We start from the raw sequence: 27,963 nt of genomic DNA on the forward strand, positions 1-27,963 counted from the left end.
CATTTTGTTTTTTTGGCACACAAAAAGTATATTCTTGTCGCTTTATAATATTTAGAACCACTGAACTCAAATGAACCGTTTCAAATATGTTTTTAGTACCTTTATGGACCTTGAGAGTTTGAATGGCATTGCGGTCTATGGAGGCCTCACTGAGCCATTGGATTTCATCAACAATGTCTTAAAGGGTTAGTTCACCCAAAAACGAAAATTCTGTCATATTACTTACCCTTATGCCGTTCCACACCCGTAAGACCTTCGTTCATCTTCGGAACACAGATTAAGATATTTTAGTTGAAATCCGTTGGCTCCGTGAGGCCTTCATAGGGATTTCAACTAAAACAATCTTAATTTGTGTTCCGAAGATGAACAAAGGTCTTACGGGTGTGAAACGGCATGAGGGCAAGTAATAAGTGACAGAATTTTCATTTTTGGGTGAACTAACCCTAACAGCTCACATTCAAATTCTATTGGTTTGTCAATCTTTGACGACAGGAAGTTAGTCACGCGATTTAAAAAGGTAGATAGAGACTCTACACGTGAAATTAAGCAAAATGATTTTATTATTTCAACAAATAAATATTTACAAAATCAGCTAAAATTGTTATATACATTAAAAGCTTAAACTAAAAAGTTTCAAGGTTCAGGCGCCAGCCAGCGCAGCGGGATTTCTGCGGCGTCTCAGTTGATTCCAGGCCTCCAGAATCTCCCTCCGCGTGACGATTCTGTGGCGGCTGAAACAGGAGAGACGCGCGGCCTCTGACCCCACTCTCTGCAGCAAATATCTGCTTACGCCCCTGGACTCATGGACGCTTCTTACTGCTGACTGGAATTCAGTTGTTTTATGTGCAGCCATTTCAGGTAAATTTTCAACAAATGTTTAGTTATTTATTTGTGGACCTATAAAACACACCTGTTGTCGGGCCGTGTACATGAACGCAGCGTGTCCTCTGGTTCTTGATATGGAGCTTCTAGATGCAGTGCACCGCTTGCTTTTAAGACCAGGCGCTTTCATGACGGATAGGGCAGAGAGTATACAACAGTCGCTGAAGCGAAACTACAATTTAAGGTATTTGTAATCAGTCCCCTAATGACTAACAAGCAGGTGCATGCCTTCTCAATTTGACGTGAGCGCATGCGCACTGGGTCAAATAATAACTAAACTAGAAATGGCTTCCACTGAAAGCGCAATTTACCATTGCAGCCATGAACCTTATCTTAATCTCATTTCAGTACTTTTTTTTTTAAAGTACAAAAGTAAGTATCTAACAAAAGTATTAGACCACTGGGTTTAGATGACACCTTTCGAAAAGGGGCTAAACACTATGAGGGCATGATGTATTTGTTATTATTTTAAAATAATTATTAAATACTATATGAATCCAGTAAAATGGCATTTTAAACATATTTATTTTTCAACATCACTTTTTTATTACAATTAAATTATATGTTTATATTATATAGCAATTAATTAAATTATTATAATAAAAAAAATATTTAAAAATGCATAAAATATGATGCAAATGTTTCATATCAGCAAATGATTATTTCCCCTTATATTGGATGTTGAATCATCCTGTGCATGTACTGATACATTTTGTGCCTCTATCACATTCCCATTCATATACATTTTTATATATTGACAATTTTTATGTATATTTACATATTAATTTTTTAAAAATTATTTTTGTATAGTATCCAAATGAACTGTTGGACATACACAATGTACACAGAGAGACGTTCTTTATTCAAGGGTGTTGTTTCTCAGGTAAGCCACAAATACAATTAATCAATATAGGCTCACAAAAAGGAATTGGACATAACAGTGGGAATAAAATACCCTACATCACCATCACAAACCACATCAGATCACACAATAACAACATTCAGTACAACTCCACAAGATCTCCCCACCTCTCTCCAGATAAGCTAACCTCTGGTTTAGCCATATTACCAAAGTTGCCGCCTCTGGCCTCAGCTTGCACCAGATACCCTCTTTTATATCTGATTTGCCAAAGCAAAAAAACATTTTTGTACATGAATCGAATACAAAATGACAGGGAAAAAAAATGTAAAGAGAAAAGGAAAACATCTTTAACACAAATAAATGTAACTAACACAATTCTACTGATAATTTCCTCCTTGAAAATACCATAAAATAGAAACAAGTGCAGTGAGTTTATGCAGTGATGTTCACTTTGGCATGTTGTGATACAAGAAAGGGGGCAGTACAGGAAATAGTTGGGTATGGCTTTTCTGGAGTGTTCCAGATCAGGTGCATTTATTCGTGCATAGTAGCAGCTCCATACGGATGGCGATGCGAGTGTGCCAGCCAAGAGGGATGATACGGATGTAACGTGCTACGATAGGTGGACGCAGCAGGTTCTGGACTGTGGAAGAACGGTCAGAGTTTCCATAGAACACCTGAGGGAAAACAAGTAAGTGTAGAAAACATAAAACCATGGACTAGACTGAATTAGATACTTCAGTGCCATCTTTACAAGTTGCAATACTATAATTACAGTGACAATGATTATGTAATCCTTCAAATAAATAGGCAAAGTGATTTTTGTCTTGAACCCTTATTCCAGGATGGGCTGTTTGTCTTCTTACCCTGTTGTTTCCAGTTTGGTCCTTATAGTAGATCCAGTTGAGTTTCTCATTGGTGCGGTACTGCACAGAGTACTTGGTTACCCACTCATCAGAGTCACAGCGCCCCTGGGTCAGGATCCCAGAAACCACTTTGACCAACTTCAGGTCAATCTGAAGCCACTGGTTAGTATCCTGGAACTTAGACAGCCAGGCACAGCTGGGACATATAGTCAAAGTCTCTTTAAGACTGAAATCTCTAAAACTGCTGGTCAACAGTATGTTTCAATAAGTATAGCATTCAAAAGTTTGGGGTCAGTAAGATTTTTTTCAAACCAAAGCTTATAATATTGTGAAATATTATTGCAATTTAAAATAACTGTTTTCTGTTTTAATATATTTTAAATGTATTTTAATTCTTTGATGTCAAAGCTGAATTTTCAGCATCATTACTCCAGTCTTCAGTGTCACATGATCCTTCAGAAATCATTCTAATATGATGATTTGGTGCTCAAGAAACATTTATTATTATTATCAATCTTGAAAACAGTTGTGCTGCTTAATATTTATATATAAAGGATTTTTGATCATTAGAAAGTTCATTATATAACAGCATTTATGAAATAGATTTTTTTTTTAAATGTCTTTACTGTCACTTTGGATCAATTTAATGCATACTTGCTGAATAAAAGTATTAATTTCTTTAAAAAAAAATTCTTACTGACTCCAAACTTTTGAACAGTAGTGTAAGTAAACATTTATTTATATAGCACTTTTTAAAACAACTAAATGAATGGAAATAAATTGCCTAAAACATGGCAGGCCATTCACCTAATGTAGTTTGCACTTAGTACACTGAAAAAAATAAATGGTGTAGAAACAATTTTCACTCAGAAATTTCACAAATATTTACAAAGAAACGGCAAGTAACACATTGAATTAAATGTGAAATTTTAAAGTATAAAGACTGAAAAAGTAATCCAATGATCTTTGTTTTATTTACAACCGCAAATAATAAGCATTTAGTATTTAGATTGTTTTTACTTTTATTTTGTAAAATTTTTAACAAAGTTAAATTGTTTGAGGAACATGTGAAATCAGCAGTAACATCTGTCAAAAAAGTTTATTTAACTGTATTTTATTCAATTTAACTGAAAAGACAAGACTTTCTTTCTTACAGTCACCATACTGAGCAGTATTTCAAAGAACTCACCCAAATCCTTGGCTGTTGAGCCTTGCCTTGCTTGCAATCCAGGAGGAGAACCAGCCTGTGTACTGGTCTTCATTAGAGCAGCTCATCTGATCTGAAGTCACAGATCCTGCCTCAAAACCCAGGGGCTTATGGTAGGGACACTCTGGACAGTAAATTAAGAATAGACATTGAGAATAGATTTTCTTTGCATATAATTTGAAGTGAAATTATAAATATGCATCGGTTCAGTTCAGGGTTTCTGACTTTGAATCACTAAAATGTGGACAGGCCCATTCAACAAGAGCCTGCAGGATGTCCGACATGTCTGACAGAGGGCTTAATGAAACATTAGTCATGCGATCAGAGAGATTTCTTTGTCCGGCTGTTATAAAAAGGGAAATGGACAAAGCGCTAATCTGGCAGCTCTGTAATTCTGTGCTTCCACTCGTGACTTTACAATCCCAAAAGCTTTAGTTCCCCATAGTGAAAGATCAACATCCATTAAGACTTTAGGTTGACAGATGGTCACGTTCCACACTTAAGCTCCAGTCCTACATCAATGTTTTTATATAACAGTCCCTCTTTTCAAGGATATAGGATACTCTTTTTGACATACACTCAAAAAAATGAATTGTTGGATTTACTTAAAAAATAAGTGTCAAGTGGTTCCATGCAACAATATTGAGTAATTTTTACAAAAAACTATTTAGTTGAATGAACAAAAGAAATTTAAGTAAGGCTGACAAAATTTCTTTGAGTAAATACAAATCATTTGAATGTCACTGTTACATAATATTTATATGTGCAGTTTACTTAATAATGTTATGTTGATTACGTTATTATTATTTTTTTTTTAATAATAATTTAAATAAAAAGGATACAACATATCAGAATGCAGCCCCTCACCCCAAAATGCATTCAAAAAAATAACTAATTGAACAAACTCAATTGAATTGAGAGCAGGAATTTCATCCTATAAACATGCGTATATGAGTGCGCACAGCCTAAACACAGGCGACACTCTTCTGCATGATGGTAACCACAAAATTCAAAAACATTACAGAAACTACTCTAAATGTCCAACATAACTGAACATTAAACACTAACATAAACTAACAACATCTTTCCCTTTACTGAAAAACACATAAAATAACACTTTAATCCTTAAATTTACTCTCCTAATGCAGTCCCTTGCAAAGCATGCTGGGAACTATGGATCCAGTGCACAGTTAGTTATGTCAACAATAATGTGTGTGTTTCACACAGCAATGTTAAGTTGACTGAACAAACACTTACTAAGTAAAGCTGACAATACTCAATTTTAGTAGAAACAACACAGTTAAATTACGTTCATGTAGTTACATGAGTTTTTTAAGTAATGTGAACAAGGGTGGTTTGAGTGAAACTAACAACAGTGAAAGTTCATTTTTTTGAGTGTACCCTCCTCTGGTTTTGATTTGAATGAAATCAGATGAAAATAAAAGGCATTCTGATTGAGAAATCATGAACTTTGATCTGAATTTCTTCTTTTTTAGAGAAAAAGTGTCTTTAAAAATGTCTGCAAAAGTCAACACTTAAAGGGACAATTCACTCAAAAATCTTTAATCTACTCGCCCTCAAGTTGTTCCAATTTTGTTCAACAAATTTCTTTGTTCTGCTGTACACAAAGGAAGATATTTGGAAGAATGTTTGTAACCAAGCACATCTCGCCCCCCATTGACTACCACAGTAGTAAAAAAAATACTATGGTAATCAATGGAGGGGCGAGTTCTGCTTGGTTACAAACATTCTTCCAAATATCTCCCTTTGTGTACAGCAGAACAAAGAAATTTATACAGGTTTGGAACAACTTGAGGGGGAGTAAATGATGACAGAATTTTCATTTTTGGGTGAACTATCCCTTTAAGGGTCAACATAATGGGACTATGAACCTGCATCCTGTCCATCACTGTGATTCTTAAGCCTTTCATTTATTTTTTCATCTCAACTTTCCTCCCTTTCATTTGATTCTAACACATAATTCTCAGAGGACTCAGAACACAAGCTGGTCTGTGTTAATGGAGCATGTCTGCCCTGTGGTGGTGTGCCAATGGGATGCGGTGATGGCACACATGGCCCAGGTGAAGCTGCAACCAAATGATTAATGACTTTTTGCACCGCTGCAGGCGGGGGCTTGTCCGGGAGCCAGCTCATTCGCACATGTCCTGCCTTCTGTTTCCAAAGGGCACCAGCTAGTGCTAACCAATCCATCCATCTCAATTCCCAAAGAGTAATGTTAGTGCAAAGCCCCATTCAGAAGTTTCACTCTCCTGACAAATCGAGCATAAAGGATTTCAGTGGTATTTGATTCACAATTCACCCTCAGCCAGTGAAAACGGTTAACTGTCCTATTTAGGTAATGAAGGAAAATGATTCATTTATATTTGTTTGACACACGTTTTGAATCAAAACACTTCATAGTGGCAGAGCGGAGATCATCCAAAACTAGGACAAATGATGAGAAGCCTACAAAACACTCACATTAACACTGTCACAATAAGTGCTTATTACATTCTATTAAATGCTTTTTTTTTTCTCTCTCATATTTCATTCAGACCGTTTCTCTTTCTTACCTGGCATGCAGTCCATCTCCTGCGACCAACTTGATGAAGAACCTTTGGAAAGCAGTTTGCTAGAGGATTCATCGCAGTCACACTTGCAGGTTTTCTCAGCCCATGTGTCGTTGCCCTCGCCATCCTAAGCACATATCAACATAGTTATCAATATCTTGTCTTTTAATTGTCTTTATGCCAATATCAAATGTTTTTAATTACCTCTTGCGCTTGTAACCCAACAAAACCTGGGAAAATGTGGAAGAGTAAAAGACTTTTATTATCTCATTAGGCTAAATGAACTGTTAATACAGGTTGAATAGAATTTACTAAGATTTAAATTCACATTATACAACTATAATTCACAATCATATTTAGTTTATCGTTAACATATTTTTCAGTGTTTATTTTATTTAAATCTGATGCACTTTTTAAAAATGTAATCATTTTCTGTGAAATAATTTCTGCTAAATTAGTGAAAATAATGGAACATACCTTCAGACACCAGCAGGATGGCTAACAGTAACGTGTTCTGCAGTCTGTACTCCATGATGGTTTATTTTTCGAGTGGTGGACCACCGCACTGATATTAAAGGGGCTGGATTACTGTAATCCACGGAGCACTAATGGCCTTATCTAATGCCCTTTATCTCAAAGCTCCTCCCTTTACTGCTAAAAGCTAGTTTGAAATTGTTCACATCCTAGTCCGACCCTTGTCTGTTAAAAAAGAGAGAAATAGCCAAACGATCCCAGATTATAAAGCGGGACGATCACCTTCTGTGACCCAGTTAATGGTTCAATGCATACAATTAACTCAATTCAACTTCCCTGGCAATCTGTTGATGCAAATCACTACATACAATATGCCATTTCATGGAGAGACAAGTCGAAGGTTGGTTTCTTTCTTTTCAGTGTCGTTTTTCTTCTGTAATTGCTGCGATAATTATCCATTTATTATTTACCGGCCTCCATCGTTTTGTGTCGGTGTTTGCAATGAAATGATGCATGCTAGAACATAGTTGGGTAGACATTGTTTTAATTGTTATTAATTACAGCGGAATATACATTATAAACGCTGTTGGAGTCAGACATGCCTGGACTTAAATCAAACAACGTTAGGGTGCTGTTTCCCACTTGTACCCTAAAGAGAACACACAGACAAATAGTCTTCACAAAAGACATAGACAAAGTGCTGAGTGAGTGGTGATGATTATGTTTGAGCTAAATGTTGTGCATTGGTGATGAAAAAGTTATAAGCAAATAACTTTCCGTTTACAGACTCAATCGATTGGATAGAAGCAGGCCCAGATGGGAACTGCAGACTTTTTTCACATTATATGTGGTGATTTTAGGATAGGTAAAAGCATGTTACACATAACAAAAAATACAAGACACTTATTGGTAACCGAAAGGAACATTTCAAAATTTTAGCAGTGAGGGACATTGAAAGAACATTGAAGATCTGCGCGGGCCTGATAGATGTATCCAAAGTGATGGCTGTTGTCTAAATGGAAGTCACATTCTGATTGGTTGGTTGTATTGACAACTGTTGTATATTGTTCATGTCAATCCTGTCAAGCAGAAAGGGTAATACAATTTGGGGATGGACCATGTTCTCAATTCAGCAAACAGGATTCAAACAGACTGCGAAAACTCAGCAAAACAGTTCAACGTATAATAGGAACAGTCTTAACATTTAAATAAAACAAAAACAGATGTCTTTCTAAGTACATTCTATGACAGACTCAGAAGTCAGTCCACTAAAATAAAGAGAATGACAGATATACATCTCATGGAACAGACAAATTGAATGCTCACATGACAGAATAAACGCTTTTGTTCCTGATAGATTGTAAACCTTTGGCCTTGCAAGACTTCACAATGGCTTTAATTGGCACAACAACTGCTTTAGACACAAAATGTGGCAGTGATTTCAATACTTAAAGGTGGAATAAACATTATGAAATGTCTAAAGTAGAAAAGAGAGACCTGTTTTCGATAACCATGAAAGATGCAAACTGAGCCTTATTTGCATTAAAGGCTTACATTCTTATGCAGACGTAACTGGTAAACTGATAAAAGAGTTAAATACATTACATTCTAAAAGGACACAGCTTTTACTCATTGCCAAGCCAGAGAGAGAGAGAGAAAAAAAAAAAAGAGAAAACGAACAGCCATACGCAAATGTGAGAGTCAACGAATACTGACTAATTGTCTAATATATTTCATCTATTCTGTGGGATGAACCTGAATGTTTATATCGCTGCATTCAACAGCTGACAATGAAAAGTAAATGGGCATCCTCTTTGGATGATAGATGCTACAAGCCAATATAAGACAAGCTGTCTATGGCTATTAAACCATGACAGATGAGTTGTCAGTACCTGCAGGTATACTTCAGTATGGCAGTGAACCAAGAAACACTCAGAAACACCTTCACAATATCCTTCAGCATACATTTAAGGCAGTCAAAACCCTGCTCATTCAGTCATCTAAGGTGAATGAAGGTAAAGTGGGACACAATTTGTCAGTGTCATTACATTAATATTAGGTTCCAAATGGCTAACAATGTTCAGAAAAATCCACTTCACCTACATTACCGTTCAAAAGTTTGGGGTTTTTGAAAGAAGTCTCTTATGCTTACCAAGGCTGCATTTATTTGATCAAAATACAGTAAAAATAGTAATATTGCAAAATATTATTACAATTTAAAATAAGTTTTCTTTTTTATATATTTTAAAATGTAAGCTGAATTTTCCACAGTTAATTTTTCCATTTCTTATTATTATCAATGTTAAAAACAGTTGTGCTACTTTTTTTATTATTTTTGTGGAAACCATGATACATTTTTTCTTTTCAGGATTCTTTGTTGAATGGAAAGTTCAAAAGCATTTATTTGAAATAGAAAGAGAACATTATAAATGTCTTTAATGTCACATTTGATCAATTGAATCCATCCTTGCTGAATAAAAGTATTCATTTCTTTCAAAAAAACAACAACTGACCCCAAACTTTAAACCGGTACTGTATATTCACCCTGGCTAGATCACACGACTATCAGGCTCCATTTTGACAAAAATGTTGGTAGACGCAGCCCTTGGGAGATCAGTTTGCTATTTGAACACTTAAAACACGCTTTCATAATATTTTAGTACTCTAGTATAGTGGCATGTTTTGCCCTGATCTTCTGTTAGCATGATTCCACACCAGTCAATTTAAAAGTAAAAAAAGAAAAGTGACAGTATATCAAAATCAAAACAAATTCAAATTCAGAATCAGTGACATTCTACATGTTTTGTAGTGGGTTAACAAGGCTGGTCATAGATTACCACTCACAGACGACCTCACCACAGCTGGCGACAACCAAACTGTTTATCTTGGCAGTCCTAACAGCTGGCTGATGGGAGGATTACCTGGCACCGCGGAGACAGACTGTGCCAACGTACTGCAGATTAAAGGATGTCAGAGCATTTATGGACAAGGTGTTAATCCAGTAGTGATGGAATCACATTCTAATACTCGGGAAGGATGAAATACTCTCAAAAGGAAAATCAGCAGACCGCATTACTCAGGAACAAAGTGTTTCATGTCACTAAAAGTAACCTGAAAATACTCAACAAGGAAACAAGAAGTTCCAGAAAGTGACTTTCAAACTTTTTGAACGAGCATAGAAAAGATTCACCATCTCTTCCCACAAAATAAAAATCAACAGTTGCATGGCAGTTTAACCATGAAAGACAACACAGCAGAACATAACTGAACATAACGACTGAACCTGATTGCTGTTGCTGAAAATTATCTACGCATAGCACACTGAAATAGTGCTGAGACAACAGAATCAACAGAGATATAAGAACAGATAAAAAACATGACTTTTTGATGTAAATGCCTATAATCCTAAACAATACTGTATAGACTGTACTTGAATGCGTAACTTGAACATGAATAATCTTAATCCAGTCCTGTGAAAGACAGAGCTCATGTACTGTAGGTAGATAAGGTAGAAGTTTTAATCAAACACCATATCAACACAAACACCTGTGAGAAATGTCTGTTTAAAGTGCACCATTGAAACAATACCATTTCAAAAACCAAAAAGAAACGTTTTCGTAAAAATATTGAAGAACATATTTCACTAGAGTTACTGAAAATGCTCTGTCTCTTTGGGGGGGATTTTATGAGCAACTTCAGTCGTTGAGCAAAGTGCCTGTCATGATAATAAATGTAAATAAATAAAAATGTAATACTCAGAAGCAACTCTATGAAGGATGTTAAATTCACCTCAAAGTCATGCTATATTGCTCTGTTTGCATTGGTATTCAAATGCCAGGAATCCTTAATAATACAGCTATTTTGCATATTTTATATCCATCTAATTTCAAACTGTATTTGTAAAATATAATTTGATGAAATGTAAAGCGAAAGCCTGAATGGAAATGTGCTGCGTTTCAGGGGCCACTCAAAAATCTCACCGCGTCTCCCACCTGCGCTCCCCGCTAACAGATCAATAACTGCATTACGTCTTTGAAACCCTTTTACCAGGTCCCGAGGCAATGCTTTTATCTCTTCAAAAACATGCCGTTAAACGGATTAAAATAAAACCGCCAGTTATTCAGTTTGTTAAATGAATCATGCGCACATGCACCCGAATCCCCGCCAAGCGACCGCTGGAAGTCACGTCAGGACGGAGATACAGACTTAACTCTCACAACCTTGAGCAAAGCTGCTTGTAAACTCTCGCTCGTGCCACAGGCAAAGTCACACTTATTCACCAGCTGGTGGGGTCTGGATCGCAGAGGGAGACACGGAGAGGCCCTAGGGGCCTCTGCTGAAATTCATTATTCACAGGAAATCCAGCTCTTCAGGGATCTGGGCTTTAATGAACTGACGCCAAATACAAGCACTATCTGATCTCAGTGTTTAGGTTAGTATCCTGTTTTGAATGCCAAGCTCATGGGAAACATTGTAAGACACCGGCTACAGGTAAAGTGAGACAAATAGCCATCACGGGACGTTGATTTAATGGTCTCGCATGAAAAGTAACACCGAACCTGTTTAGGAAGCATCAGTTGTATGTTTTATATAGGGATGATTCAATAACCTGCAGTATGAGTGTGAAATATAGACCTAATCTGCACTGAGAATTCATATCAGAAAACAATGCTCGATAAAGAGAGGAAAATAATTCAGAAACAATAAGTACTTTTGTTACAACCATAAAATGCACTCTGTACATTATAACTATTAACACACCAATAATTCATTAAATAATCTCCATGAAATATAGAATTATTACACATTAAATATTTATACATTCTCGTGTATAAACTAAAGCTCTTACAATTCCACAGATTTTTTTTTGTGTCCCCATCCCTAAGTTTCCATATACAAATACATAGATTCATATCATCGTCAATAAGATATATTCAACAGAAAACTGAACCCAGATGTAATGAACAATAATACAAATTCTATCAAATGTGGATGCTTTAAAAAACAAATCTGAGACATAACTATTGCCACCTTCTGGCCAGAAGTGGCATTGTGTACCACTGTATGAACAATAGCATTCCATAGGTAGCCAGGAAGGAAAAGGAGAAACCAAGTACACTAGAGGCCACAAGGGGTCCTCCTCCTCTAAAGAGCCGTTTCTTTCAGATCGTTGAGGTTCGGCATTCTCGCGCGAGCGGCTCTGGTAAAGCCGATACCGTTCTGCCCACCTTTGTTTGCCATTTGGTCTGGGTACGGTGCGCCCTCGGCCCGATTCAGAGCGGAGACGTGCCAGCTGGACTCGATCTGCCCTGGCAAAGGGTAGTTGTGGGGTTTGCGGCTCTTGGTATTGGGGGTGACGCTGCCTGCTGGGTGCCCTCTGACCTCGTTCAGGTTCCCTTTGGTAGGGGGGTTGGGAATGGGCTGGAAGCGCAGTTCTGCCGAGCGATCCGGAGGTGGGGGCTGATTGGACGTAGCAGGAGAGGAGAGGTGTAGGAGCTTCCGCAGGGATTTCAGAGGCTGGTTCTGAAACGGGGAAGCAAGATTAAAAATTCAAGTCTGTGTGTTTGGGTTTGCAATCATAAAAAAAGATCAGGGAAGTTAATGGATACACATATTCAGCAAGGATGCATTAAAGGATTAGTTCACTTCAGAATTAAAATTTCCTTATAATTTACTCACCCCATGTCATCCAAGATGTTTTTGTCTTTCTTTCTTCAGTCGAAAAGAAATTAAGGTTTTTGAGGAAAACATTCCTGGATTTTTCTCCGTATATTTTCTCCAAATTGCAGTTTAAATGCAGCTTCAAAGGGCTTTACGCGATCACAGCTGAGGAATAAGCTAGTGAAAGACGAGCATTTATAGTGAAAAAGTATATAAATTTGTATTTTTTTTTTTTTTTAAGAAAATGACCATCGTTTCGCTAGATAATACCCTTATTCCTTGGCTGGGATCGTGTACAGCCCTTTGAAACTCCAGTTTGAACTGTTGAAGTCCACTATATGGAAAAAATCCTGGAATGTTTTTCTGAAAAACCTTACTGACCCCACACTTTTGAACAGCAAGAACAAACAAACAGATTTTACTATCAGATGGTCTGAAGTTTTTCTTACCTGAGGCTGCACATCTGGCTGCTTTTCAGGCGGCCAAGTGTTGTCCCTATCACGATCGCGATCCCTCTCACGGTTTCGATCCCGATCACGCTCCCTGTCCCTTTCCAGGTCACGTTCCCGGTCGCGATCTCGGTTGCGGTGTCGACTGCTGTGATGAGACGAAGATTTGACTGGTCTCTGTATCACTAGCTGCTCCTGCTGGGCCTCACTAGGAACCTGGCACACAGATCAAACCACAAAACCAGTGAAATCACCTGAACGTTGGGATTTATGTACAATTTCCGCCTCTCTCAACAAAAGTTCACCCATAATCACGTGCATTAGGCCAGAAGACTGGAAACGTTCCAGAATACAGCCCTGCGAACCAGCTCACAGCCTCCATTTGTTTATGACAGAAATAATTTAAGAATTAAAAAAGGATTTAATTCCAATGACCAGCTGTTTCCGGAGAAGATGGATTATTGAAGATATATAAAGAGCTGTTTCGGGACGTGCCCAGTTTCCGACCTTTTGTACCAAAATGTGCAAGTGTTTTTAAGTGTGTGTGTACAGAAGACAGAGTTTGTATGTTTGAAGACATTTTTGACCACTTCTCCTACTCTCTCTCTGGTTCGGAGAATGGTAGATGAGAAAACGTGCATCCTCTTTGAGCAGGCGCTGCTAAAGACGGTCATGAGGTCTAACATGCATCTAACAGAACACATGCTGATGCTTTTGCGATGCTAGCAGTAACCTAAGCGATGATGTGTAAAACACACAGTACCAGATCTGTTACTTCAACAACTAAAAAACTAATTTCTTGACCTAATGTGGTCTGAAATTCATTATCAATGATTTATTATATAAGACAACATGGAATATTAAACTAAGTTTGTCTGTGCCGCCAGCTATTGAGCCCATAAATTAAATGCGTGTGGTGTGTGCAAAGATGAATTAGGCTTATTTAGGTTTTGGCTGTAAATTAAAATTGAATATATTAATTTACACATTAGCACAATTAATTATGTAAAAATAACACGAAATAACTAATTCTTTTTGGTAATTTTCTATGATTTACTCATCTGACACATTAAATGTATTTTCATTCGTATCCTTTGAGGGAAAAAGCCCTAGAATGAAAATATATTTATTGAGGCAGATGTGCATATATATATACACTATATTATACACTTCCCGGCCAAAAAAAAAAGTCACTGTTTGGATTGTAATAGGCAAATACTTAATCGTCTATGAATGGATCATTAACCTCAGTGTAAGTTTTTGGGATGTGCTGGAGTAGACTTTACAGAGTGCTCACCTCTTGCATTGTCAATACAAGATCTTGACCAAAACATGATGCACATCTCTATGGAAATAAACGTTGTGATGTTATTTCTATCAAGAGGTGCATCATTTTTTGATCAAGATCTTGTCTTGACAATGCAAGAGGTGAGCACTCTGTAAAGTCTACTCCAGCACATCCCAAAGACTTTCAGTGAAATTAAGGTCTGGACTCGGAGGTGACAATTCATGTGTGAAAATGATTCTTCATGCTCTCTGAACCATTCTTTCACAATTTTAACCCTATGGCCATGATGTGTCTTCCTACATGGTTGTTTAAGAAATGAAAAGCTACACACTCCATCTTTAAGGGTTAAAAGAACCATTGCTAAACATATAACATGCTAGAAACATAATCATCACTGTAATAATGATCCATTCATAGATTCTTAAGTATTTGCCTATTAAAATCCAAACAGCGACTTTTCACATAAATAAAAATCAGCCTATAGTCTGAACAGGTAATACACATGTGCATGACGTCACAGTTTTCAGAAATTCACGTTTTTGTAGTTTACATGAAGACGATAAAGGTATTGTTTTCAAAAACTTGCACTTTGAATCTTGTTTTCAAAAGTTTGCATTTTCAGACCCCCCAAACGTTGTTGTCATGTAAATGAACGGCCAAAACATATATAAAGTTTTCCGTTTTTAGTTGAAAACAGTGTCGTGTAAACAGCCCCTTAGATTTACCCACAATTTTTGAAACTGCATCTATCTAGCAGTTGCTAGAATGAAAATACACATTAACATAGATCTGGACCTGATGTTTTACTTGTTAAAAAATGGCTCTGGAAAAAAAAAAAATATCTAAAAACGACAAAAAGACATCCAGTCATAGAACACCTATAACATTTAGCATGACATGCAATGGAGATGTGTTTATTTGGTAGAGCGGCACGGTTTTATGAGAGCAATACCATGGGCTGCGGGACAACAGGGAGCACTTTGACAGAAGAGTTATGCTTTAAGCTATTCTTTGAGTTAAAGAGGGGGAAAAGGCTTTTCTTGATGCTCGGGTTCCTTCCCGCGTTGCCGTCCGTCTGCAATATAAGACGCACAAAACCCCAGTAGCTCATTCTATTAACACCAAACATCTTTTGTTGTTGAATACAGCAGATGAACATACGGTCCTCTGGCTCAATATTTGTGGTCAGAGCACAGTAGAGGCAGATTCTGCCACACACATGCTGCTCGGGTCTGTAATGGTCTCCATATGGCTATTATGGGGAAATACTACTGAAGGCACTGAACTGCACTGAGAGTCATGTTGGATTCTGTTGGGCATTAATTGGACAATAAAACAAGTGGACGGCCTACTTTTTGGGATGATACGCCCAATTCACCTTCCTTTTCACACTGAACGCTAAGAGGGTAAAGGTTGTCTATCAATTTAAGCCATAAAGGGAGACAGTATTCCTCTATCTTATACTTCTACCTTGTGTATAACATACATCATTTAAGTTCAATGACTAGCAGACAGACATACACAAACACAGCAGCTAAGCAACACGTATACATGTGAAATAATAATAATTAAAAAAAATGCACACACAAAAAAGGTCTCCTGGCTAAAGCATTACTCTCTCCTTACTGCATTTGATACCATTTTTGACAGTTGAAAAAGAGAAATGTAATGAGTAAATGAATGAATGGGACATTCTTACCGGCTGTGACTTCTTCTTTTTCTTCTTTATGGCTCGAAAGAAACCTTGTTTTTCTTTTTGTTTAGGGACCTCGGGTGGGTTCATGACCATGGCCTCTGAATTATTCCTAGAAATGAAATCATTAAAAGTTGAATCTCACAAAGAAATGCAAAGAGCTCTGGGTCAAACTTCAAAAAAAATAAAAAAATAAAATAAAATAGAAAAGCACATTTCCTGTCTAAATTTTCAAATAAAACATAAAAATGTCATAATACAGACATGAAAATCCAGACTTTTTTTTTTTTTAAAGCATTTTTTGTTCATGTGTTTGATGGTGAAATAGAACAGACATGTTTTTGATGTCTTTTTTAAGACTGACCCTATTACATAAGAAATGAACAGCCATATTATCTGAGAACTGGATTATGAAAGCAAATCAATAAAAACACACTAAAATTATCATACATTTCTGCCTATGACCAGGTTTGTTGAATTTAGAAAGAATGCGAAATGGGCATGCTTTATTATTTTCTGCACCCACTGTTGCCAGACATCTCAATACCGTTGAGAACACTACATATTTTTACCTTGAGTTTCTAGTTTTTCATTTGAAGCCAAATATTTCATGTTGTCACTTCCAGCTTATCAAAGCATTTCATCTAACAGTGGATGTATATGGGCACAGACTGATTTATTTGTCTCGATTGAGGGTGTGCTGCCTCAACAAGCGTGTGTGCTCACCAGGGGTCAAAATTGGTCTGACGTTTAGGGTGGTTCGTCATGGCTGTGCTTTCTGCCGCCACCGCTGGCACTCGGCTCTGTCCGGCGCTTTCATGGAACGAGTTGTCAGGTCGAGGAGAGGGGACTGCACAAAAGGACAGAACAAATAAAAGCTAGAATCAGAGCTTAACTCAAATATTATTACTCCACAAATAAATAAATACATACATACACTAGCGTTCAAAAGTTTGGGGTCAGTTTTTTATTATTATTTATTATTATTAAGAAATTAATACTTTTATTCAGGAAGGACACAATCATTTTAACAAAATGCTGTACTTTTGGAAAAACAAAAAAAAATGTATAATGGTTTTCACAAAAGTACAGCTGTTTTTCAACAATAATATAAAAATGTTTCTTGAGCACCAAACCAGCATATTAGAATGATTTCTGGATGACTGGAATAATAATACTGAAAATTCAGCTTTGCCATCACAGGAATATATTACATTTTAAGAAAACAGTTATTTTAAATTGTCATGATATTTCAAAATATTACTGTTTTTAACTAATCTTTGGTCACATAAATGCAGCCTCAGTGAGCATGAGTCTTCTTTCAAAAACATTAAAAAAAAAAAATCTTACTGACTCCAAACATTTAAACCATTGTGTACATAAAAATTGAAAGTTTTTTAGTTAGGAACAAACCAGCACACCAGAATCCCATCCTAACACCCCAACATATGCTTTTCAAAACAGTAGTCATGCATGGTATTTTAAGAATTATCAAAATGCACAGATTAAAACAACAACTTAGCATCTTGTTTTTCACAGAGTTCATTTTTAGGGTACCTCTGTAAAAACTTCCCACTCTACGAGGCATCGAGTCACTGTAGATGATTCTGTTCTCCTTGGACGAGGTTCCATCCTCCATATGAGTGTCATGGTACATCCCAGCCTGAGTTACAAGAGGATGGTCACACTACAGGACAGTATGAGACTGTAGTTCCTACAACTTTCTGTACATAGTGTTTTACTGTAACTGAATATTTGCTTGGGGAAAAAGGAATGATTAAGAAAAAAGAAACAGAGGTTAAATGGATAGTTCACTCAAAAATGAAATTTCTGTCATCATTTACTCACTTTCGTATCATTCTAAACCTGTGTGACTTTCTTTCTCCAATGGAACACAGAAGCAAAGAATTTTGGCTTTGGAATTTCAGTTTATTCCACTATTGTAAGGCATAGAAAATATGCTGTATATATGCCATATGAATCACTTTTTAATTTTGTTTCCTTTCTGAAGCTTGAAAGATTATTTCCCTACATTGTAATTGCATGGAAAAAGAGTATAATTTATATCACAGAAAAAAGAAAGTCAAATTTAGAACAACATGATGGTGCGTTAATAATGACAAAAAAATTATTTTTTTATGTGTGAACTGTCCCTTTAATTGAGAACCTAGATATTTAATGCTGAAGACAGGAGCTAGCAGTTAATGTAGTGACATGAACATTTACAAAACATCCATATCAATGGTCTGAAAGCTAAATGTGATTTGCTTTTATGATCAATGCATTAAAAAAAAAAAAAAACAAAGCGGCATGAAAAACAATAGCATCTTGTGAGAGTGTGAATGGATGCGTTCTGAGGGTCCTGTTGAGACCTCGGACCTCGTTTTTTGGGCGTTGTGAGTGGAAGGAAGCTGTGTTGTCCCTCGTAGAATCTTTAATCGGGGGGCGAGAATGAGGCTTCTCTTTGGGAGACTGGTCATTCTGCAGACATAAACACACAGCAAAATAAGCAGACACTGGGAGACACTGGGAGTGTGCATGTAATAATCAGATAGAATGAAACAAAATGCATGAATGCAGGATGCAGAAGAGCCATATCTTAAATTAGATCACATCCACACACGCAAGCATATCACAATCGAATCTCCTGAAATTATTATGGCGAACAAGCCCTTTTTGTATTATTGCTGTTTGCGAATGGTAGAGAAAATTTGGGAAAAAACAATATTCGGACAAAGATGGACACATAGATAAGAGAGTATCCTCAAATGCTAATCAAAGGAACCAACAGAGATTAGCATTTTAGCGAGATCACCGCCTAATACACCACAGGACACGGAGATAAAACGAGAGCAGGTCACTGACCCTGCTCAGATCTTGCGTGAGTTCTTCTCGGGAGGAACTGGTGTTGTGGCGTGGGAGTGTGCGATGCTGGAGCTGCGGCGAGAGGAGCTGTAGGCTGCTGGCACGCGTTGGCACTCCCTGCCCGACCACCAAATTCGTCTCCTGGCCGTGCGGCCGGTGTCGCTCTCTACGCACGTACATGGAGTGGCGATGAGGTCGCTGCTGCGAGGAGAACGGGCTGGTGTAGCCGAGACCATAAGGATAGGATTCATGTGGTGAGGGCAGATTGTGTGGATGGCCCCCTGCTCCTGCGGCCCTGCTTGGGTCCAGAGTGTCAGAAGCCTTCGGTTCATCCGGCGTCTTTTTCCGTCCTGAAGAACGTCGCGAGTCTAGAGTGCCCCCTTCTAGGCGCGTGTTTCCTCTGCCACTAGGGCTGTGGCCCTGCCGCTCCGCCCCAGCGTGCCGTTCACCTCTGGGGCTGCCAGGAGCTGCGTTTAGATCTAGACAGCTGGACGGGAAGTAGCGGGAACCTGAGCCCGATCCCACCATGGGATCGTCCAGGTGGAGTCGTGTCTCTGCGAGATTGTTCACGGACTTGGCATCATTCAGCGCCCCATGACTCTTGGACAGGCTGAGGAAAGACGAGGAGCTTTTGGAGGAGGACGTGGAAGGCATGGATCCGTGCGAGGATTCCATGTAGTTATGGCGACTGTGCTTGTCCCCAGACTGCAGCGTGCTGGTCTTCCCTTCCAGGAAGGATGAGTGGCGGCCTGATTTGGACGACTTGAGGTACTTGCCTGTAGAGGTGTCCCCTCCTACAGTGGCACCTCCAACTTTAGGCCCCAGGTTGAAATCAAACTCAGTCTTTCCCTTCGAGTCTTTAGGGCTGAGGAGGTGCGGAAGGTTGTTGTTGGCCAGATCTTTGCTGCAAGAGGCTGAGCGGCTCAGGGTCTGGGCCTGGTAGCTCTTGGGGTGTAGCGTGGGACTCAGGGTGGATGAGGTTGGCATGTTGCTGCCGTTCAAGAAGCTGTCGGTGCTCCGGTGGAGGTCCTCATGGCGCGGGAGAGACGAGCAGTCCTTGCTGTTAGCGCGCCGGTGACCTGAACTCTTACTGCCGTGGCTCCTATAGGGATAAACACGAAATGTTTATATTCTGGACATTCTTTCAACCAAAATCAAGAGTTACATCCTGGGGTGATTTTTAAATGATATTGAAGGAGTGCAGTACCATTGGGTGGTAGGTCTTTCTGTCTTGCCTTCATAATATCTCGTCCCTACTTACTTTCTTACTTGGGAAACATGTTATGAAACAATCATCATTTTGACAATTGCATATGCTGCCTCTATTTGCACGAAAATAACACATCTCACCTTTAACCTAGTATATAGAAGTAGCAATTACTGACCGGCTGGGTATGGTGTTGTCTCCGTGGTATGGTTTTCTCTTCGAGGAGCGAGGTGGGGTGGGTGATGGGGCAGCTGGCCGCTCCGGCCCTCTCAGACCCTGAAACACTGGGTGGTTCAGACACTGTTCTGTCAGAAAGCGTTCGGTGGGGTTCAGGCACAGCAGGTTCTGATACAGTGAAAAGAGAATGAGGAGAGGCATGCCACTGTAGAACAATAAAAACCCATTCAAAGTCAGTCTTAGATAACACTTTGCACTTGGGGGTAATATGACATCTGCAGTTAATTTTAAAATAAATCCACACCAAATAGACCACAACCATGTTCTCTAATGAGTGTTGCAGACTGCTTTACCTTCATTAAATCCAACATGAGTCCATTGATAATGCCAAGGTACCTTCTATCAAGCGTCTGAGGATGACTTACAGAAGGAAACTGTCACAAAAACATATAATACATAGTTAAATGCAGACAGAGGGAGAACTAAAGAATAGAGCAGAAGAATTGCATATTTCATTACGAATATGGAATACTTTGGTTAAATGCATTAAGCGGTGAAATTCTACTAACTATAAGTAACTTCGCAACTGCATGTCAAATAACTCTCATTAGAGTATTAGTAGACTGTAGTAGACTGTTAAGCCCGGGACACACCAAGGTGATGATTGGCCGTCGGGCAATGTCAGACCATTTTTAAGTGTCGGCCGACTAAGTTTTCCCGGTGTGTTCTGCACTGTTGGCTCTAGTCGGAACCCGACAGCCCGAGACCGATTCTATGTGCTGAAAAAACTGACTTTGCTGTTGAAGCATGAGAATAATAGCAAAACAATGAGCAAACAAGTCAAGGTGGTACAGACAGAAGGCTGTTCTAATTTTACACCATGTACCTGAGTGTTCCTGGGCGAATGTTTAATATTAACGTGAGCCGAGTGGAATATAGAAAGTGATCAGAATTAATGTTGTTTACAGTTTGTATATCTGCAGCCTGCAGTGCCGGTGTTGTGCCAAATTTTGACCCCCTGCCAGATTATTACCCCCCTAGTATTGGTAGGTTTAGGAGTAGGGAAAGGGGTTAGGATTAGGGGTGGGATTAAGATTAAGCAATCAGGTAGCAACTTCAATGAGAGGGGTAATAATTTGGCAGGGGGTCGAAATTCAGCACAACACCGGTCTCCCTTTCTGAATTATGAATATAGACAATATACATGAAAAGCGGTCTCCTTACATGCAGACGCAGAACACGCATGCTGGCTGACAGTCGACTGTAGTGCAGTTTTTTTGCCCTGACGCAGGTGATGCAAGATTGACAACAAAGTCTGCGTTTATCGTGCTAGTTCTTTGGCTTCGATTTGGTGTGTCCCTACCCTTAGGTTAAGGTTAGTTGTTAAGGTTCGGGTTAGTAGAATAAGTTGACATGTAATTGGGGGAGCATCAAAATAAAGTGTAAGCAGATATTAAGCAGACAGTATACTAATGCTCTAATGAGAGTTAGTTGATATGTACTTGCAATGTTACTTATAGTTAGTAGAGTGTCTAAAGTGGACCATCAAAATAAAGCCTTACCTTTAAATACACTGTATGGCAACATACCAATTATAGGCTGACTTTCTTTAATGGGCTAGATTTCGTATCTTTAAGCTAATCTACAAGTAAGATAAAAAATGTAAACTTTCATATTCATCTATTTATAAGCAGCAAGGTAATTAGCTAGATAATATATAGTCAGCTAGTCTTTACTGCAAAACGAATGCCTACAGGGTGAAAATTAATTGAAAATATGGCTAAGAAAAGAAAAGGTCTAGCATCATTAATTTTTTTGTAGATGCCACCTATGATAACAAAACATAATTTAAAATGTGTCTTGAGTGTCGAAAATGTCCAAATACTTTTTGAGGGTATGTACTGCATGTGTGAGTCTATGTGCATGTGTGTGAATATTATGTACTGTGATCAGCCCTGTCAAGGCAAAGCCAGTTGTGTTTCACACTGGCACACAGCGATACATGAGTCATAGGCAGCCACTTATTCAGAATACTGGGATCCGTGCCATAGGAAAGGAGAGGAGAGAAGAGGCGAGGAGAGGAAAACGCAGAACAGGACAGAGGAGTGAATCAGAAGACAGGTCCTTACTCTTAGTCCGGCGAAACGAGGGTTGTTGTAGAACAGCTTCATCTGCTCTGGTGGTAAGGGACCCAACACCTTTTGAATAGTGAAGAGCTGGTCGATTTCACTCTCGCCTGGAAACAGGGGCTGCCCATCACTCAGTTCTCCCAAAATACACCCCACTGACCACATGTCCACCGCCTTCCCGTATGGAGCTCTGCGAGAGCCAAGAAGACAAATATAAGTCAAGTAATGACCTTCATTTGAGTTTTCCAATTCCTTATCGATAATTTTTATTTCAAATACATATCGTTTAAACATTCAAGCTGTTTAAACAACTATATTAGTAAAATAGTTTGATTGTTTTTGTCTTTCATTGACAGACACAAGACAAAAAACAGTTTTCCTAAGAAAATGTACAGTGCTTGCCCTTGGAAAAGCTACCGTCACCAGAGTAGAGAGATGAAGATGGTTGCCAGGGTGTTGCTATGCAGTTGTTATGGCATTTAGAGGGGCATTTTTTAGCATGTTGCTTTGTGATTGCTAAGATGTTCTGAGTGATTTCTGAGGATGTTGCTTGGGTGGTTTCTAGGGTATTAAGGTGCTAAGGTGTTCAGGGTTATTTCTAGGGTGTTGCTAGTTTTTTTTTTTTTTTAAGATTCTCTGGGTGGTTTCTATATAGGGTATTGCTAGAGTGTTCAGGGTTGTTTTTATGGTGTTACTAGTATGTTCTGTGTGGTTTCTATAGGGTGTTGCTATTTGGTTGCTTTGATGTTCAGAGGGTTTTTAGCATGTTTTGTGGTTGCTAAGTTGTTCAGAGTGGTTTCAAGGGCACTGCTAGGTTGTTCAGGGCAGTTTCTAAGGTGTTGCTAGGTGGTTGCTGGGGAGGTTTCTAGGGTATTGTTACTCGGTTGCTATGATGTTCAGAGCATTTTTTAAAATGTTGCTTTGTAGTTGTTAAGGTGTTCTGGGTGGTTTCTATGGTGTTGCTATGCAGTTGCTATGATGTTCCAAAGATTTTTTTTTTTTTTTTTTTTTTAGAATAATGCTTTGTGATTGCTAAGGAGATCTGATGGGTTGCTAGAGAGATGATTGCTTACTGGCCAAAGACAAAAGAGCCCACACCAAGTCACTATAATGTTCTCAGCAGGGACATTCTCAGAAATGTCCTATTTTAATTCTTGACTTAAAATTTGAAAAGATTCTGCATCCTAAGTGAAAATACCATGGCTACTAAACAGATAGGATAGCATTCTAACTTGATGTTTCTGTGATACAGTTTCCCTAAATATAGCTCCTTCAAAGTAAAGTACCATTTAGACCAAGAACGATAACCTTAAAGATGACCATAACAGCGTCCGCACCAACACACAATATTGTTCTGTTTATTATAAGCACATGCTGCAGTTATGTTTTCTGGTAACTGAAATGCTTGCACTCTTTAAAGCAGGATGGATTCTGATTGGCTGTCAATGTTTTTATCGTTCATCAGCTGGAAAAAAAATCCTCGTGAAAGTGATTCCAATGATATTGTTTCTCTGTGCCGTTATCGTTATAGTTGTGATGTGAACTCTGCTATTTATAAAATGATATCTTTATCGATATTGTCCTTGGTGTGAAAGGGGCCTTTGGTCTAAGGATTTTTTTTCACCCGTTTTATCATCTGAAGTGCAAAAATCATAAATCTGATTGCTTAGAAAAGTAATAGCAATACTTTTCAAAGCTGCACATTCATGTCTGTAGCGTCTGTAGATTTACACACCAAACTGTCATGCTTAGAGTTAAGGTTTTGTTCAAATCCCTAACTCTAAGTTTGAACAATGGCACCCTTAATAATGAAAGAGGGATGAGGAGAGATGCATGCAGAGACAGAGGCAGATAGATAGACATAACACTGAGACACAGATCTTTGCACTAACAGCAAGAGGGAGGGAGAGAATATTTGTGTGGGTGGAATTTAAATGGTGAGAGTTTCAAAAAATGTTCCACTGCATTCATCTAGTCTAGTGGCACACACTAGAAAATAACGCTTCAATGGAGACAAGGACAAATAATCATGCACCTCACTCCTGATGTCACATCTAATGGATATATCAAATCAACATTTTTAAAAAGGATGTGCCCTCAATGCATATTAGCACTTGTGTTTGAGGAGGATTTGATTTTTTCATGCCTTTTGGCTTTACAGAAAAGATTATTTTTCATTTTTCAGATATTATGTCTCTGGAAACAAGGTGTACTAGAAATCCCCTTGAAAATAGAGCAGGAAGTACATATATCAGGACTTACCCCAGGAGCAGTTCAGGTGAGCGGTACCACCTGGTCGCCACATACTCAGTGTAGTTAGCATCGCTGCCTTCCGAGAGATTGCGGGCAAAGCCTAGGGGGTGACCAGCCCGGATAGACAGATGAAGGGAAAGAGGAAAGCGAAAAGGTATTTTGGCATGAGCAAGACTGCGCACAACATTCAGAGATCTTAATTAATCTTGCCATATTCTTCCCTCTAAAAATAAAAGTCTTAGAGAGAAGCCTGTAGAGTGAGTCATTCTCAATTTCCATGGCATTCAGTGTGGAGGCAAAATTTAACCCTGAGTGAATAATATATACATTCCATCAGGAGCAGAACCTGGAGGCTGGGAAGTACAATATGTGATTTATCAGGTACGGAGATGACAGCCTGTGTTTTGATTGTATCTTCTAGATTCACAATACTACCAGCCAGTGCTGGGGAAGCTACTTTGAAGCCGATTCTCAAGCTACAAGCTACTCATAATTTAAATTACAATTAAGTTATCATTTTGAAAAAACAAAGAGTATTTAACTATATTGAAGCTACTAGGCAAGTTCAAAGTTATTTCAGGAGATAATATTGCTAATACATAAAATATATGATGACATTTATAATTATTCTAAAAATATATTCATATAATGTGTCTATATTGTTAATTAATATAATTATATCACCTTAATTTATAATTCACAATCTGCACTACTCTTTGAAAAAAAAAATGGAAAATGAATAAGTTACTCCCCTACACTGCTAACAATGTCCTTTTCTGTGATAAGAGTGGGTATTTCAGTCGTCTTCCATTTCAGTCTATGAAATCATATATCTGGGACGACCCAAAATCAACTTAAAATTTGCATTACAGAGAATAAGCGCTTTCACTAAAACCTTTCCATACTGTGTGATTTGGACAAAAACTCTTTAATTCCCTTCCACTCAAATCCAATTTCAGATCTTTTTTTTGTTTTAAGACGTCACAGCGGGACTCATGACGCCTGGAAAGGAGACCAAGCATTCAGCGAGAGAGATCAGTGTGAATATGGGGGTGGCGGGTCCTGAATCAGACGAGTGAAAGCCTCTGCTCACCAAAATCACACAGCTTCAGGATATCATTGGCGCTGATGAGGAGATTTTCAGGCTTGATATCTGCAGATTAGATAAAAAGGATGGATATTTTCTTAGTAAGCTCAATTTGTGTTCACGACTCCATTTTGTACGCAAAGATTACACGAGCAATAAATAAGGAATGTTGAAAATGACATAAAATAAAGCCATGACAGATCTTATCATATTTGATTCCTAATGATCTTTAAATCACAACTTCCTTAAATACTTCAATAAATTACAAAGAGAACTTCATAACAGAAAAACCCACATACTAACATTAAAAAACACACACATATACACTACTATTCAAAAGTTTGAGCTTTGTAAATTTTAAAAAATCTATCTATGCTATCTATATATGCATTTTTATGTTTTTAAAAGGTACAAAGTACAAGTTACCTTTAATATAGTGTCAAATAAATGAATATAAGATAAATTAAGAAATCTATAAATTGGCATACCCCTGTGAACGATCTCATTCTTGTGGCACCAGTGAATAGCTTTGATCAGCTGAAAGATGTAGCTTCGTACTTTATCAGGTGGCGCACCATTGGGCAATTCCTCCAACAACTCAAGCATATTCTGAAATATATAGCAAAAGACTATCTGAAACACAACACATGATTATCATCATGTCATTTGAACTACAATTCAGACAAGGTATGAAAGTAAAAAAGTCTGTTTTGAGCTGACCTTCTCCACATATTCAAACACTAGATATAGTTTTCCCCGTCGACGAAAAGCCTCTTTCAGTTCTACGATGTTGTCTTGCTTCAGCGTACGGAGCATCTTGAGCTCTCGTAACGTCGTCTCTTTAACTTCCTCATTCTCTGCGGGAACACACAAGGGGGTTAGGCAAGATTGAGAGGGGGCTAGAGTTTTCTAGAGTAAAATAAATGTGCTATAGAGCTCTCAAAGGAAGGTGACATTATAAAAAGGCACTTCACACAAATAGTGTACACTTTGGGGTGCCATTACCTTTTTAAAGTATTCTCATGTCTTTTTGTTGTGAAAATTAGATAAACTATCATTAAACTAGCCTAGCATGAAAATAGCAAATGTCTATTCCCCTTTAAAATGATGACATCAATTGGATCATTTCTACAGCCTGATGGGAAGACAATCTCATGCCAATTCCTTGAAAGCTCAACAATTATTTCTATAAAATATAAATATCAATTTAATCCAATTCAGTTACTTTTTTAATAAAATTTGTCCATTTAAATTTGATTTTTATTCCATGCTGTTTTCTATAAAATAAAAATCACAGAAATCAGGTTTAAAACTGTATTTATATTTTGTAAATAGAAAAATTTAATCATTGTGTAAAGCGTATATACTGAATAACAGGCACTTGGGGTCTACGATAAATAATGTAAATTACACTTTATGTCATGGTAACCATGAGAGAGTTATAGTTCATTTCAAAGTCTCCAACCAGTAAATTACGTGGATGAAAAAGCAAGCATTTGGTCGTAGCAGTCTTTTACCTTCACTGTCCTTGAACTTCTTAATGGCCACAAGCTCTTTTGTCTCCTGCAAACCAGATATGTAAATCAGTTTGAGCGCTTTCTCAAACACAAGCTTTATTTGCAAGCTGTTAATGGACTCAATATGTAAAACAAACAACTGAGAGTTGCACAAAAGAACTGAACCTTAGACGAACCACTTCCCGGCTGTATCAAATAAGCCACAAAGGGGTATTTTTCATGACAAAGCCCCCGACAATGCTTCCGCTAAATGGAACAATGTGCCTGTTTTCAAAGAATAGATAATAATTTTATATTAGGATGTCTAATTATTAGGCGGAAGTATTGCGTGCACATATTTAGCCATGTGTTCAGCAGCCCATGTGGTGGAGAAATGTTCACCCACTGTCAGTCACACAGAGTCCCTGTCATCTGTGGTGTTGGACGGAGCCTCTTTTGCCTATCTTTGTCATTCAGAGCTCTCAATTTGCACTACAGCGCCCTTCACAGTGAAAGCATTAGCGGTATGATCACGCTAGCTGCTAAAACCCATCCATTTATCACAATTCTACACAGTAAACACTCACTCAGGAGAAATTCCAGCCAGTATTATAGACTATAGTGCCCAGATAAATGGATATTAAACCATTATTCTTCAGGAGTCTGTGTATTCTGTTGCCTGTGTATTTCAAAAGCAGTATAACTGACAGCAGCTAACAAGTCTGATATAAAGAGAAACATCTAAATTGAGAGAATTATTTGGCATAGCTACAGTGTCACAGAAAGGTTGTGCAATA

General features: G+C 38.1%; 2 protein-coding genes and 2 long non-coding RNA genes across 6 annotated transcripts in view; 1 reads left to right on the forward strand and 3 right to left on the reverse strand.

Moving 5' to 3' along the window:
* Positions 1-542: 542 nt before the first annotated feature.
* LOC125256513 lies at positions 543-1,313 on the reverse strand. The gene is made up of 2 exons (XR_007182124.1): positions 911-1,313; positions 543-823 (listed from the first exon to the last, which is right to left on the reverse strand). It is a non-coding gene; the product is annotated as an uncharacterized LOC125256513 (long non-coding RNA).
* Positions 723-25,750, forward strand: LOC125256514. Its single transcript, XR_007182125.1, has 7 exons — positions 723-858; positions 1,693-1,765; positions 2,296-2,435; positions 2,589-2,772; positions 3,767-3,930; positions 6,373-6,479; positions 25,562-25,750. It is a non-coding gene; the product is annotated as an uncharacterized LOC125256514 (long non-coding RNA).
* rs1a (retinoschisin 1a) lies at positions 1,724-9,266 on the reverse strand. The gene is made up of 6 exons (XM_048172570.1): positions 6,865-9,266; positions 6,592-6,617; positions 6,391-6,514; positions 3,800-3,941; positions 2,611-2,806; positions 1,724-2,421 (listed from the first exon to the last, which is right to left on the reverse strand). Exons 1-6 carry the CDS (start codon positions 6,917-6,919, stop codon positions 2,269-2,271), a joined length of 696 nt encoding a protein of 231 aa, XP_048028527.1. The 5' UTR covers positions 6,920-9,266; the 3' UTR covers positions 1,724-2,268.
* cdkl5 (cyclin-dependent kinase-like 5) overlaps positions 11,424-27,963 on the reverse strand; it is a 33,995-nt gene continuing 17,455 nt past the window's right edge. Inside the window, exons 4-19 of one of the 3 annotated variants that reach the window (XM_048172567.1) lie at positions 27,188-27,233; positions 26,391-26,527; positions 26,159-26,279; positions 25,677-25,736; positions 24,593-24,683; positions 22,331-22,520; positions 20,555-20,635; positions 20,203-20,369; positions 18,818-19,919; positions 18,332-18,433; positions 17,510-17,615; positions 16,679-16,802; positions 15,959-16,064; positions 15,212-15,334; positions 12,972-13,187; positions 11,424-12,384 (exon numbers count right to left, since the gene is read on the reverse strand). In XM_048172567.1, the coding sequence (XP_048028524.1) occupies positions 12,007-12,384; positions 12,972-13,187; positions 15,212-15,334; positions 15,959-16,064; positions 16,679-16,802; positions 17,510-17,615; positions 18,332-18,433; positions 18,818-19,919; positions 20,203-20,369; positions 20,555-20,635; positions 22,331-22,520; positions 24,593-24,683; positions 25,677-25,736; positions 26,159-26,279; positions 26,391-26,527; positions 27,188-27,233 (3,150 nt within the window). In that variant the 3' untranslated portion in view covers positions 11,424-12,006. The remainder of the gene's footprint in view (positions 12,385-12,971; positions 13,188-15,211; positions 15,335-15,958; positions 16,065-16,678; positions 16,803-17,509; positions 17,616-18,331; positions 18,434-18,817; positions 19,920-20,202; positions 20,370-20,554; positions 20,636-22,330; positions 22,521-24,592; positions 24,684-25,676; positions 25,737-26,158; positions 26,280-26,390; positions 26,528-27,187; positions 27,234-27,963) is intronic. The other 2 variants (XM_048172568.1, XM_048172569.1) reach the window with 2 other exon arrangements.

Source organism: Megalobrama amblycephala, linkage group LG21 (assembly GCF_018812025.1).
Source record: "Megalobrama amblycephala isolate DHTTF-2021 linkage group LG21, ASM1881202v1, whole genome shotgun sequence".
NCBI classification, from domain to species: domain Eukaryota; kingdom Metazoa; phylum Chordata; class Actinopteri; order Cypriniformes; family Xenocyprididae; genus Megalobrama; species Megalobrama amblycephala.

Coding starts and splice junctions, on each gene's coding strand:
- rs1a (XM_048172570.1), bottom strand. CDS start 6,919: ATGGAGTACAGACTGCAGAACACGTTACTGTTAGCCATCCTGCTGGTG. Junction 6,515..6,591: donor TTGGGTTACAAGCGCAAGAG/GTAATTAAAAAC, acceptor ATATGTGCTTAG/GATGGCGAGGGCAACGACAC. Junction 2,422..2,610: donor ACCAAACTGGAAACAACAGG/GTAAGAAGACAA, acceptor GTTTTCCCTCAG/GTGTTCTATGGAAACTCTGA.